The sequence below is a fragment of the Cynocephalus volans genome, chromosome 1 (assembly GCF_027409185.1).
Source record: "Cynocephalus volans isolate mCynVol1 chromosome 1, mCynVol1.pri, whole genome shotgun sequence".
Classification (NCBI taxonomy): Eukaryota; Metazoa; Chordata; class Mammalia; order Dermoptera; family Cynocephalidae; genus Cynocephalus; species Cynocephalus volans.
Genome location: NC_084460.1, coordinates 125,550,645 through 125,564,783, shown reverse-complemented (window position 1 = coordinate 125,564,783; position 14,139 = coordinate 125,550,645). Strand labels below are relative to the sequence as shown.

Genomic DNA, 14,139 nt, shown 5'->3' with positions numbered 1-14,139 from the left:
GAAGCTATTAGGTTCTATGAGTGGAACTCAGCAACAAGAGCTGAAAGTAGGAGAATGGTAGTTCCAGACACACTGTAGTAACTGTACTGAAATCCTTCCCTGATGCACTCACTCTGCTGGCTAATCTGTGTCCTGGGGATAAGAGCACTGTGTGTGAGACAGAGTGCTCCAACTAAACCCTACACCTTTTGCCTCAGACAGTGTTGCTCTGAGACCCTTCAAAAACAGCTGACACAGAGGAAGGAGAGTATTCCCTAGTGGTAAGAGAAGGTAAGCCTTGAGGGTTTGGGGAAGTATGAATGAGGGAGGGTGACAGTCTGAGAGAGCTGAGATGGAACAGCAGCAACAGTGAGCAGTACAGTAGCCAATGGGCTGGGAACTTTCTTGAAGTACTAGGTGGCAAAGGGAATCTTGGAGATCAGTCTCCAATTGCACAAAGGAGAAAGCAGCAATGGAGTTAGTGAAATTTGTCTGTTAATATGACCTCATTTGTATGTACAGGCTAGTGAATCCTGGGGTCATCTGAAGGAAGCATTTAGATTTTTCTACATGCAAGCTAGGCAGGCTGCACAGCCATTTTCCTGGGCTTTCAGGCCTTGGGACCTTATCCTGGTTCCCACCTCTACCTAATGTGGAATAAGCAGCAACCTAGAGCCAGGAGTCAGGGGATCTGAATTCATTCAACGAATATTTACTGAACACCTACTACATGCCAGACACCCCATGCAAGGTCCTGGAGAATCAGAGATGATTATATGTGGTCTCTGGCTTCAAGGTTAATCTACTGAGACAGATTGGCAAGTAGGAAATTATGATGCAATGTATTAAGTGCTATGATGGGTGCTGAGTCTAATTTTGTTTCCGAAGCACCAGAGACATCTTCGTGGCACTGTCACTAATTCAAGTAATCACTCAGTCACTTTTCTGGGCCTTATTTATAGAATTTTCAGCTGTCAAATTCCAGAATTCTATTTCCTGTATCCTACTAAAGAGTGTAGCAATTTTGAATTACAATTAGAAAGGATTTAAGGAGGTTAAGTATGGATTAGCAAAGAGAATACAGGAATATGTTCAGTGACTAACAAGGATTTTATGAAATTACACAAACCAGTTTGAAAATATTTTAAATGTGTGCATTTCAATGAAAATTATAAACTTTATTTACGTGGGATTTCTGGCATCTTAAATACGCTACATTACTTCTGCGTGTGACCGCCTCAAGCTGAGAATAACCTGGCCTAGGCCTCGTCTGCGTACCAAGCCGAAACGAGGAAAGACCTCACTGAGCGTGGTTGCTCTCTGCCAACTCATTTCCGGGGGCCGGGCCTGGAGCAGCCGCGGCCCCTCCCGCCCCCAACCGGAAGCGTTTTCAGCTAGGGCTCCGCCGTTGTGCGCTGTCGCCCCGCCCCTTGGTCTTTGCCCTGGTAGGGGAGGGGCTTCCTGTCTCGTGTTTCCAAGGGACTCCAAAGTGACACCGGTCACTGAGGGCAAGGTTGTGGAGCGTTTGTGACCGCAGATTAGTGCACGGATATTCACTCACTTGTGCAGTTAGCCTCACCTTCTTCCATGGCGCCTTCTTGCGGCCTGCGGTTCTGAGCGCCCACGTCTGTCTTCTCGCAGGTCGGGAGAGGGCCATGGAAGTGCCGCCGTTCGCGCCGCGGAGCTTCCTTTTCAGGGTACTGAGTCCTTTCCCCCGAGTCTTTGCGGCCGAAGCTGTGGCTGCCGATTCGGAGGCTCTTGCCGAGGATAAGAAGCTGCCTCCCTTCGTCCCCAAACCCCATTACCCGGAATCCGGATGGGACCGCCTGCTGGAGCTGTTTGTCAAAGAGTAAAAGAGCCTAGGGTCTGTGGGAGGTGGGAGGCGGGGGCCGCGAAGGAGGTATCCTGCAGCCAGGGACAGCCGCGACCCCAGGGGTGCTGTGGTTTATCTTCAAATGATATTTGAAGTTGTAATATTTGTACTACAAGCTTAGAGCCTGACATTGCCATTTGGTAGTTCTGTTGGTTTACAGGCAGCTTTTTAAATGGTAGGAGTCAGAATCACTGGAAGTCAGATCTCTTAGAGATATTTAGGGAGTATAGTCTTAGCGCAATCAAGCCCTTAATTTTACGGATTAGAAGAGTTAAACCAAACTAGTTAGTGCCAGAATTGGCCCCGGAACCCATGTCTGCAGAAATCCATTTTAGTATTCTTTTTAGTATTTCAGTTGATGCCAAACATAGGTATTACATGACCAGTAGCGTTCCCTCCCTCATCCCCACAGTGGTGGGACAGAGAGAGTTGTCCATTTTTTATTTTGCCAAATTAGGAATTAAAAATAGTAGCAACTGTTGTCTCATCATTTTGTAAAATGAAAGATATTAGCTAGATTTTAAAATAAGCAAGACAGTATTTCAGAATAAAGGATAATCCTTTAAATTAATTTTATCTAATAAAAACTCAGGATATCTAATTCTTTTATTAGTTTATTTCTTCATTACTGGTGAAAAGTTTGTCCTTTCGTGAAGTAATTTACCATACTCACGTGTTATCAAGTGGTCAAGTTAAAAGTTGAAACGTTGCTGAGGTAGTTGAGGCATGTGGGCTGGCAAACTTGTATTTAATTTCTTTGTTTAGTTTTCATCGTCTATTTTAAAGATAATGAGGCAGCTTTTCTCGGTTGTCCTTCCAGTATTTTAGGTATTTGTGAAAGATCGTATGTAGTGTATAACAGCAGAGGGTATTTTTTTTTTTTTTTTTTTTTTTTTTTTTTTTTTTTGGTCTTTTTCGTGACCGGCACTCAGCCAGTGAGTGCACCGGTCATTCCTACATAGGATCCGAACCCGCAGCGGGAGCATCGCTGCGCTCCCAGTGCCGCACTCTCCTGAGTGCGCCACCGGCTCGGCCCCAGCAGAGTGTATTTTGATCAACTTTATAAACCACAGAATGTTGGAACTGAAAGAAATTTGAAAGATTATGCAACTTTCATGCTCCCCTCCATGTCTGGATGAGGAAACCAAGGGTCAGAGAGCTTGTGCTCTGGCTGTAGTTCAGTTAGCAGGGAGGACCACAACCCCATTGTTACTTGTAGCGTAGGTCCATTCCTCCACTGTGTCTGTTATTTTCTTCTCCACCATTCAATAGTTGTTTGGACCAACCGTATAACTTCTTAGAGCCCCTATTTCCAAATTGATAAAATGGAGATAAATATCACTTATATCATAAAATTATTCAAAAGGATGAAAAAGAGGCAAAGCATATACATCTCCTGGCTTGTTAAATCTTAAACTCTTTTACATTTTCTCTTTTCTGAGTTCTACCATAGACCAGTTTTTATGTGGATGTTGTTTGGGGTCTTATACACTATGAAAGATAAAATAATAAAGTTCAAATTATAACGGTTTTCCTATTGACATAACTAAGAATTACAGTTTTCTAAGATCTTGAACTTTCTTGTAGATGCAGGAACTGTAAAGACTCACTAGTTCTTATTTCAGAAATGTTGTGATTATTGAAAATTAGATAAACACTTGTACAGTCTCTTAAGAAAGCAAGTAATAATGTAAGTAAGAAAACACTTAGTAGTTACCTAGAAGGCCATTATTTATAACAACTTAAAATTTAAAAACTTAGCTATCCTTAGAGCAGTTTCAGGAGGACATCTTAGAACCTCCATTAGCAGTTCTAGTTTCTTATGCGTTTGCGTGTAATACATTGAATTAAACAGTAGTTTTTCCTTGTTTTAGATTGGCCTTTGCTGCCGATAGTGAGCTTTCCCAATGCTTATCTGAGTGTGTCATAAAAATTAAATAGTAAGGGTTTTCATTTTTTTTTTTTAATATCCATGTTTTCATTCTTTTGTACATTGCCATAAAATCTTAGGAGTTTGTGCAACTTCTAAAAGTCAGCTTAAAATTCAGAAGGAGAATTACTGGTCTCCACATCTAACTCACAAATTCTCCCTGTTTCCAGGGGTCTGGTGTAGTTGTAATAGTCATCAAATAAAAACACTTTAAAACATTTTTTTATTAGAGTATAATATGCATTTAGAAAAATGTACCTAAGTATACTTATCAATGAATTTTCACAAACTGAACATATAGCTGTGTAACCAACACCTAGAGATTGTTACCAGCATCCAAGAAGCTCACTTTTGTGTCCCTTCCAGTCACTGCCTTCCCAAGAGTAACCACTATTTTAATTTTTAACAGCATAGATTAGTTTTGTCTGAGATTTATATTACTTTTAATATAACTGCACTGTTTAATTCAGCAAAGGATTTTATCACTTCTCCCCATAATGAAAAATGTTGTGGTATTAGCATTTGGGGAATTCTGATCATAGTGTCTTTTGGAGAGCAATATCCATAAGCTAATCCCAAACAACATTGTCTTTTTGATGTTTTAGTGAACAGCAGAGAACTTCAAAGGAGCTTGACAATATCTGTAGGGCAGCAGTTTCAGCAGGCATCATTGGCTGGGTTTATGGGGGAATACCAGCTTTTATTCATGCTAAACAACGCTACATTGAACAGAGTCAAGCGGAGATTTATCATAACCGGTTTGATGCAGTGGTATGTACTGGTGATCTAAAGGTATCTGGGGGCACAGCGACTTAGCAATTCACTTTACACTTAATGATTCAGGTAGGTCTTGGGGCTGAGGGGATGGTGTTAGGATGTTAGAGAAAATCTAAATAACAATGGAAACAATGGTTCAGTTAGATCTTGGTTTTGGGGGGAGGGGTATAGGATGTCAGTAAAGAAATAAAGTCTATACTTACTAACAGTGGAAGTACTAATGCTGAAGTGCCTACACATGGCTTGTCAGACCGCTTATCTTTACAACAGGCAAGTTTGGGATCACCACTATGGCTCTTATTTCTGAAATACATTTCTAGTCCTCTGCAAAATCATCAAGGTTCAGCTGTAACATATTTTCCTCATTCATAAAGCCTCCACGAGTACACTAGCTCACACTAAAATAATAACATTTATAACTTTACAGTTTATAGAGTGCTAACTCATTTGTTATATCATTATATAACTCATTATTTACATGAATTCTGTTGTATAGGTGAAGTAATTAAAGCTCAGAGAGTTTTTAAAACTTTCTTGTTTGAAATTTTGTCAGATTTAAAGCAAAGTTGCAAAAGTAGTACAAAGCTTGGAGGGCTAGCCGGTTGCTCAGTTGGTTAGGGCATGGTGTTGTAACACCCAAGGTTAAGGGTTCAGATCCCTGTACGGGCCAGCCTCCAAAAAAAAAGGAAAAAAGATTTCCTGTATACCTTTCACACAGATTCTCCAAATGTTAACATTTTATCATGTTTCCTTTATCATTATCTCTCTCTATAATATGTACTGTTTTTTTTCTGAATTGCTATAGACATGAATACTTAAGTGTGTATTTTCTAAAAACAGACAATCTTTTATGTAACTACAATTATAATTATCAAGATCAGAAAATAAACACTGATACAGTACTGATATCTGCAGACTTTCTGTAAATTTTGCCAGTTGTCCCACTAATATCATTTATCTAAAAAATAAAAACATACATTTTCTCATCCAGGATGTAATACTAGATCGATGTTGAATTTGCCTGTCATGCCGCTTTAGTCTCTTTTAGTCTGGAAGAGTTTGTCTGTCTGTCTTTGTCTTCCATGACCTTGACAGTTTTGAAGACTAAAGGCCATTTATTTTGTAGAATGTCCCTCAACTTAGATTTGTTTGATGGTTTGTCACGATTAGATTTAGCCTATGTTTTTGGCAGGAATACTCTAGAATTGATATTGTATCTTTTTGAGTCCTTTTTTTTTTCTTTTTTTTTCAGAAGCACATAATATCTATTTATCCCTTCACTAGTGATGTTTTCTTTAGTTTCTTGGTTACTTTAGTTTTTTGGTTAAGACGGCTGCTGCCAGGTTTATCCACTGTCGAATTACTATTTTTTTCCTTTTGTAATTAGTATTTTATGGATACTTGTTAGTTCCTTTGAGGCTATGTAAATATCTTATTTTTCATCAAATTTCTACCCTCTAGTTTTAGCATTCAATGATGATCCTTGCCTGAAACAGTTATTACTGTGGTGGTTGCCAAATGACCACTTTCTTGGTTTTTTGGCAGCTGGCTGGTTTGGGGATCTGAACTCTTGACCTTGGTGTTATCAACATCATGCTCTGACCAAATGAGTTGACCAGCCAGCCCCCAAATGACCACTTTCTAAGTGCTATCACTTTTTCTACATTTATTGGTTAGTATTCTGCTTTAAGGAAGTATTTCTCCTCCCCATTTACTTATTTATTTATCCACTTATAATTTATATCAGTATGGACTCATGGATTCTTATTTTATTTTGTAGGTTTATAATCCATTACTATTATTTATTTTGATACCCAAATTGACCTGGATTTGAACAATTGGATCTCTTTAAGCTAGACCCTGTGTCCTTTTGATAAGTCCCCATCATTCTTTTAGCATGCCTTTGTTTTTTGGCAATGTAAACCATTCTTGACTCATCTTTTACTTTTCCAGTACCAGCCCTGGAATTAGCTATTTCTCCAAGAAGCTCAAGTTTCTTTTAGTGGAGAATGGTATTTACAATCCAACATCTGGGTGCTAGGTGTGTTTGTCACTACCTGGGTATCACTGCTTTTATCCCCTAGGCAAAGTTAAGAGTGTGTTTGTGTTTGTGTGTGTACACACATCTGTATCAAGGTCTATCTACCTATTTATTAAAAGCCAAGAGTTTACACTGATACCTCTCAGAGAAGGTTTTTTTTTTTTCCTCTCAGTACTTCTCAGAGAAGTTTTGATTTGCCCAAGATCACATAGTAATTAAGGATCTGTTCGGGGATTCTCTCAGATTCTTTAAAACTCCAGACTTTACCTCATGATATTATACCAAACTTGTTCCATGGTGGTCTAGTGAAAATGGGCTGTGGAAACAGACAGCGTATCTTACAGTTCTGACTTTGTTCCTTTCTGGATGGGTGATGTTGGTTATAAATTTCCTCCTAGGCTTTAGTTAAAATTAAAACACCTTCCTGAAGAGAATGTTGTAAAGATTAAAAGAGGTAATATATTAATACACTTTTTACGTAGAGGGTGGTCAAAAAGTATTATTTTTTCTTCCTCTGTTCTTCTCCTGCAAATCTGTATTACTTTAATACTTGCCCTTTTATTTAGCATTTACTTAGATGTTGTTGTTCTTTATGTTTTTCTTTTCCCCAAGATTTCTTGAATGTAAAAAGCATGTCTAATACTGGTTTTATGTCTGTCATGATGGTTGCCACATAGATTCTCAGTAGGTACTTCATTGATGGGTTACTAGGTTTACAGTGGCGATTCCTAGTTCCTCTTCCATCTCCTGATACAATAGGATGTACATGGGACTTTTGCTTAAGCCTCAATACTTAAAGAATGATACTTCTAAAGATTTTCTATCATTTCTATCTGTTTAGATATACATGAATAATCCATACTTGACATTGCTCCACCATAGTTTTAGAATAAGGAAAGTATGAAGGACTCTTAGCACCTCACAGTTTTTTTAATTAACTTTAGCAATGTGCACATCGTGCTGCCACACGAGGCTTCATTCGGTATGGCTGGCGCTGGAGTTGGAGAACTACAGTGTTTGTGACTGTATTCAAGTAAGTTCTCTGAATTTTTTTTTTTTTTTTTTTTAAGTTCTCTGAATTGTGAGAGATGATCCTGATATTTTTTTAGGAGTGCATCTTTTGAGCAGGTAGGATTAAAAAAACTGAGCATCCACATGAAAGTGAATCATAATGCCTTTTTCTTCAGAACTTTTGTCTGTCCATGTAAAAGGCATCCATGATGGAGGTCTACCAATTAGGATCAAAATAGATGCAAGGTTTCTAAGAAAGAGAAATTCTTCAAAAAAATCTTTTTGTGTTTCTATTTCTAAGTGAATATTTATTCCAGAGGTTTCATTGTTTTTTTGCTTCATTCTTCAGCAGGAGAAACTTCACTTAGAAACCCCATAGGCATATTAGCAGTCAGGAGTATATTGAAGGGGCCTAGAATGAGACTAGGGGTTGATACAGTAGGCCCTTCTAAACCTGTGACTTTAGTGAAAATAGCGGTCAGGATGGTAAGTGGGTTATGCTTTAAACCTTATGTTTTCCTTCTCCTTTCCTCCCAGCACAGTGCACACTGGTCTAAATGTGTACCGAAATGAAAATACCCTGAGCCATTTTGTCATTGCAGGAGGTAAGATGCTTTTGTTCTTGTTTACATTGTTCAGCCTTCTCAAATACGGTTTAGGAAATGTGTGAGGACTTATAAATGACAACTACTGAGCTCTGTGTGTGGCTTCCTGTCGCACCTCATTCAGCATTTATGCAGAATGGATTTTTGGAGAACACTGTGCTTGGCCCTTGGTGTGTTTAGTGAACAAAACAAAGTCCTTGCTTTCACTGAATTTTATTTTTTTAAATTTTATTTATTTTTTATTTTATTTTATTTTATTTTATTTTATTTTAAATTCTCAATGTACATTGTAGCAGATTTTTGTGTCCCTTTACCTGTTCCTCTTTCCCCCCTCTCTCTGTCCCCTCCCCCACCAACTACATCATATCTGTTCACTTGTCTTAACAAGTTGAAGGAATTGTTGTGATTGTTGTGTCTTCTTCCCCCACTCATCATTTATTTATTTGTTTATTTATTTGTTTGTTTGTTTCTTTATTTTTAGCTCCCACTTATAAGTGAGAACTTGTGGTATTTCTCTTTCTGTGCCTGACTGTTTCACTTAATATAATTTTCTCTAAGTCCATCCATGTTGTTGCAAATGGTAGTATTTCATTCTTTTTTATAGCAGAGTAGTATTTCATTGTGTAGATATACCACAGTTTTCTTAACCACTCATCTGATGGTGGACATTTAGGCTGGTTCCAACTCTTGACTATTGTAAATCGTGCTGTAGTAAACATGGGAGTACAGGTATCCCTTCGGCATGACAATTTCCATTCCTCTGGGTATATTCCCAGCAATAGAATAGCTGAGTCATGTGGTAGATCTATCTGTAATTGTTTGAGGAAACTCCATACCATTTTCCATAAAGGCTACACCATTTTGCAGTCCCACCAACAGTGTAAGAGAGTTCCTTTTTCTCCGCAACCTCACCGGCATTTATCATTCTCAGTCTTTTGGATATTAGCCCATCTAACTGGAGTGAGATGGTATCTCAGTGTGGTTTCAATTTGCACTTCCCAAATGCTGAGTGATGATGAGCATTTTTTCATGTCTGTTGGCCATTCGTGTATCCTCCTTTGAGAAATGCCTATTCAGCTCCTTTGGCTAGTTTTTAATTGAGTTATTTGGGGTTTTTTTGCTGTGAAGTTGTTTGAGTTCCTTGTATATTCTGGATATTAATCCTTTGTTAGATGTGTATTTTGTAAGTATTTTCTCTCGCTCTGTTGGTTGTCTTTTCACTCTGAGATTGTTTCTTTTGCTGTGCAGAAGCTTTTTAGTTTGATATAATCCCATTTGTTTATTTTTCCTTTGGTTGCCTGTGCTTTTCTGGTCATATTCATGAAGTCTGTACCCAAGGCAACTTCCCAGAGTGTTTCCCCTATGTTTTCTTTAAGGAGTTTTATTGTTTCCAGATGTATTTTTAATTCTTTAATCCATTTTGAGTTGATTTTGATATATGGTGAGAGGTATGGGTCTAGTTTCATTCTCCTGCATATGGATATCCAGTTTTCCCAGCACCATTTGCTGAAAAGGCATCTCTTCCCCAGTATGTAGACATGGCACCTTTGTCAAAGATCAGATGGCTGTAGGTGTATGGGTTGATTTCTGGCTCTCTATTTCTATTCGATTGATCTGTGTGTCTGTTTTTATGCCAGTACCATGCTGTTTTGGTCATTATAGCTTTGTAATATAGTTTAAACTCAGGTAGCATTATGCCTCTAGGTTTATTTTTTTCCTCAGGATTGTTGTGGCTATTTGTGGTCTTTTGTTATTCCACATAAGTGTCTGGATAGTTTTTTCCATTTCTGAGAAAAATGTCATTGGAATTTGGAAGGGGATTATATTGAGTCTGTAGATCACTTTGGGTAATTTGGACATTTTCACAATGTTAATTCTTCCAATCCAAGAGCATGGGATATCTTTTCATCTTCTTGTGTCCTCCTTAATTTCTCTCAACAGTGGTTTGTAGTTCTCTTCATAGAGATTTTTCACATCCTTGGCTAACTTTATTCCTAAGTATTTTTTTTTTTTTTGGTGGCTATTGTAAATGAGCTAGCTGTCTTGATTTCTTTTTCTGCATGTTGACTGTTGGAGTATAGAAATGCTACTGATTTTTGTGTGTTGATTTTGTATCCTGCAACTTTGCTGAAATCATTTATCAACTCTAAGAGGTTTTTTGTAGAGGCTTTAGGCTGTTCAGTATATAGGATCATATCATCTGTAAACAAGGACAGTTTGACTTCATCTTTTCCAATCTGGATGCCCTTTATTTTCTTCTCTTCTCTGATTGCTCTGGCTAGTACTTCCAATAGTATGTTGAATAGGAGTTGTGAGAGTGGGCATCCTTGTCTAGTTCCTGTTCTTAAAAGAACCCTGTTTAGGATGATATTGTCAGTGGGCTTATCATATATGGCTTTTATTGTGTTAAGATACTTTCCATCTATACCTAACTTGTAGAGAGTCTTTATCATGAATGAATGTTGAATTTTGTCAAATGCGTTTTCAGCATGCATAGAGATGATCATATGGTTTTTGTCTTTGATTTTATTGATGTGGTGTGTCACATTTATTGATTTGTGTATGTTGAACCAACCTTGCAGCCCTGGGATGAATCCCACTTGATCATGGTATATAATTTTGTGTATGTGTTGCTGTATTCTGTTAGCTAGTATTTTACTGAGGATTTATGCATCTATATTCATCAAGGATATTGGCCCGTTGTTTTCTTTTTGTGTTGTATCTTTGTCTGGTTTGGGTATCAGAGTGATGTTTGCCTCATAGAATGAGTTTGGGAGAATGGCCTCTGTTTCAGTCTTTTAGAATAGTTTGTAGGGAATTGGTATCAATTCCTCTTTGGTGGTTTGATAGAACTCTGCAGTGAACCCATCTGGTCCTGCTTTTCTTTGTTGGGAGCCCTCTGATAACAGCTTCAATCTCTTTTATTGTTATTGGTCTGTTCAGATTTTCTATATCTTCTTGGCTTGGTTTTGGTAGTTTGTATGTGTCCAGAAATATATCCTTCAGATTTTCAAATTTGTTGGCATATAGTTGTTTATAGTAATCTCTAATGAATCCTTGTATTTCTGAGGTATCAGTTGTAATATCACCTTTTTCATTTCTAATTTTTGTTGTTTGGGTCTTCTCTCTTCTTTTCTTAATTAGCCTTGCTAAAGATTTGTCAATTTTATGTATCTTTTCAAAAAACCAACTTTTTGTTTCATTGATCTTTTATATCGTTTTTTGGATTTCTATTTCATTTAGTTCTGGCCTGATCTTAATTATTTCTTTCCATCTACTAACTTTGGTTTTGGGTTATTCTTGTTTTTCTAGTTCTTTAAGGTGAAGTGTGAGATTGTTTGCTTGCCATCTTTCCATACTTCTGAAATAAGCATTTAATGTGATAAATTTCCCCCTTAGTACTGCTTTTGCAGTATCCCACAGGTTTTGGTATGATGTGTCATTATTTTCATTAGTTTCAAGAAATTTTTTGATTTCTTGTTTAATTTCTTCTTGGACCCAAATGTCATTAAGTAGAATGTTGTTTAATTTCCATGTGTTTGTATAGTTTCCAGAATTTCATTTGTTATTGATTTCTAATTTTAATCCATTCTGATCTGAAAAAAAAATATGGAATAATTCCAGTTTTTTTTAAATTTGTTGAGACTTGACTTGTGACCTAACGTGGTCTATCCTGGAGAATATTGCATGTGCTGATGAGAAGAATGAATATTCTGAGGTTGTTGGATGGAATGTTTTGTAGATATCTGCCAAGTCCAGTTGGTCTAAAGTGTTGTTTAGGTCTTGTGTTTCTGTATTGATTTATTGCCTAGATGATCTGTCCAGTGTTGAGAGTTGGGTGTTCAGGTCCACCACTATTATGGTAGTAGTGTCTTATCTTGTTCTTTAGGTCTAATCACGTTTGCTTTATAAATCTGGCTGCTCTGATGTTGGATGCGTATATATTTACGATTGTTATGTCTTCTTGATGTATAGATCCTTTTATCATTATATAGTGCCCTTCTTTATGTCTTTTTATGGTTTTTAAAGTCTGTTTTATCTGATATAAGAATAGCTACTCCAGCTCGTTTTTCATTTCTATTTGCATGGTATATCTTTTTCCATCCTTTCACTCTTAGTCTGTGTGTCTTTACAGGTGAGGTGAGTCTCTTGAAGGCAGCATATTGTTGTCAGTCTTTTTTTTTGTTTGTTTTTTTAAGAAGATGACTGGTAAGGGGATCTCAACCCTTGGCTTGGGGTTGTCAGCACCATGCTCAACCAGTGAGCTAACCGGCCATCCCTATATAGTATCTGAACCTGGGGCCTTGTTGTTCTCAGCAAAACGCTCTCCCAAGTGAGCCACAGGCCAGCCCGCATATTGTTGGGTCCATCTTTTTAATCCAGTCAATCTGTGTCTTTTGAGTGGAGAATTTAATCCTTTTACATTTAGAGTTATTATTGAAAAGTGTTGATTTACTCCTGTCATTTTACTGATTTTTGTTTAGCTGTCTTAAGTATCTTTTGTTCCTTTCTTTCTGATTTTCTGTTTGTCTTCTCTGTTGGTTTCTTGGGGTGGTAGATAAACTATTTTTTTTCTTTATTGTTAGCATTTTTGTTTTACTGGTACATTTTGTTCTTTCTTGAGTATTCATGACATTGATGGTTATTTTTCAGGTACCAAACTCAGTACTCCCTTGAGATTTTCTTGTAAGGCTGGTCATGTGGTAGTGAACTCCTGCAGTTTTTGTTTATCTGAGAAATTTACTATTTGTCCTTCATTTCAGAAGGATAGCCTTGCTGGGTAAAGTATTCTTGGCTGGCAATTTTTGTCCTTTAGTATTTTGAATATATCATCCCATTCTTTTCTAGCTTTTAGGGTTTCTGATGAAAAGTCTGATTTTAGTCTGATTGGGGCTTCCTTATAGGTGACTTCACACTTCTCTCTTGCAATTTTTTAGATTCTCTCTTTGTCTTTGAGTTTTGCCAGTTTGACTATAACATGTCCTTTTTGAGCTGAATATGTTTGGGGATCTTTGGGCCTCCTGATTCTGAAGATCTGTGACTTTCCCTATACCTGGGAAGTTTCTGCTGTTATTTCGTTGAATATGTTTTCAATGTCATTTCCTTTTTCCTCCCCTTCTGGAATACCCGTGATTCAGATATTTGAGTGCTTATGATTGTCTGTTATCTCTCTTAGATATTCTTCAATTTTTAAAAATTCTTTTGTCTTTTTTTTCTTGGTCAGCCTGTGTTATATTCAAACAGCCCATCTTCAAGGTCAGAAATTCTCTCTTCTGCGTGTTCTAGCCTGCTGATTAGACTCTCTGTTGTGTTTTTTATTCATTTAATGAATCCTTCAGCTTCACAAGCTCTGCTACATTATTTTTGAGGGTGTTGATTTCTTTGTATGTTCTTATTTCAGGTCCTTTATATTTTCTCATTTCATTGTGTTGTCTAACTGAGTTTTCTTGTATCTCATTTAGTTTCCTTAGAACTGTTGCTCAAAATTCCTTGTCATTATTTCGAGGACTTCCTGTTCTATGGGATCTAGAGCTTGCCAGTTATTATTTTCCTTTGGTCGTGTCATACTTTCTTGATTTTTCATATTTCTGGTATCTTTCCTTTGGTGTTTAGTCATCGTGGCAGGGGGATCATGGTCCACTCGTTCCACCCTGATGTCTGGCCTGGATCCTGAAGGGACTGCCAATTCTGGGTAGCAGGGACTGGCCTGGGCTGGGGGTCCTGCAGCTCCTACCTGTTCTCACATGGCTGGCTCAGGGCATGTGGGCCTGGCGGCTCTCAGGCTTCTCTGGGCAGTGACAACTGGCCTAGACTGGGGGTCCCATGGCACCTGCTTGTTCTGGCATGGCTGACTTGGGGTATGTGGGCCTGGCAGCTTTCAGGCCTCCCTGGGCCGTGGGGACTGGCTTGAGCTGGGGGTCCT

General features: G+C 38.0%; 1 protein-coding gene across 1 annotated transcript in view; it reads left to right on the top strand.

Annotated features, from left to right (window-relative positions):
- Positions 1 to 1,435: 1,435 nt before the first annotated feature.
- The window catches only part of TIMMDC1 (translocase of inner mitochondrial membrane domain containing 1), a 32,147-nt gene continuing 19,443 nt past the window's right edge, over positions 1,436 to 14,139 (top strand). The window contains exons 1-4 of the mRNA XM_063103784.1: positions 1,436 to 1,828; positions 4,388 to 4,553; positions 7,545 to 7,633; positions 8,149 to 8,216. Coding sequence (XP_062959854.1) covers positions 1,635 to 1,828; positions 4,388 to 4,553; positions 7,545 to 7,633; positions 8,149 to 8,216 — 517 coding nt within the window. The 5' untranslated portion in view covers positions 1,436 to 1,634. The remainder of the gene's footprint in view (positions 1,829 to 4,387; positions 4,554 to 7,544; positions 7,634 to 8,148; positions 8,217 to 14,139) is intronic.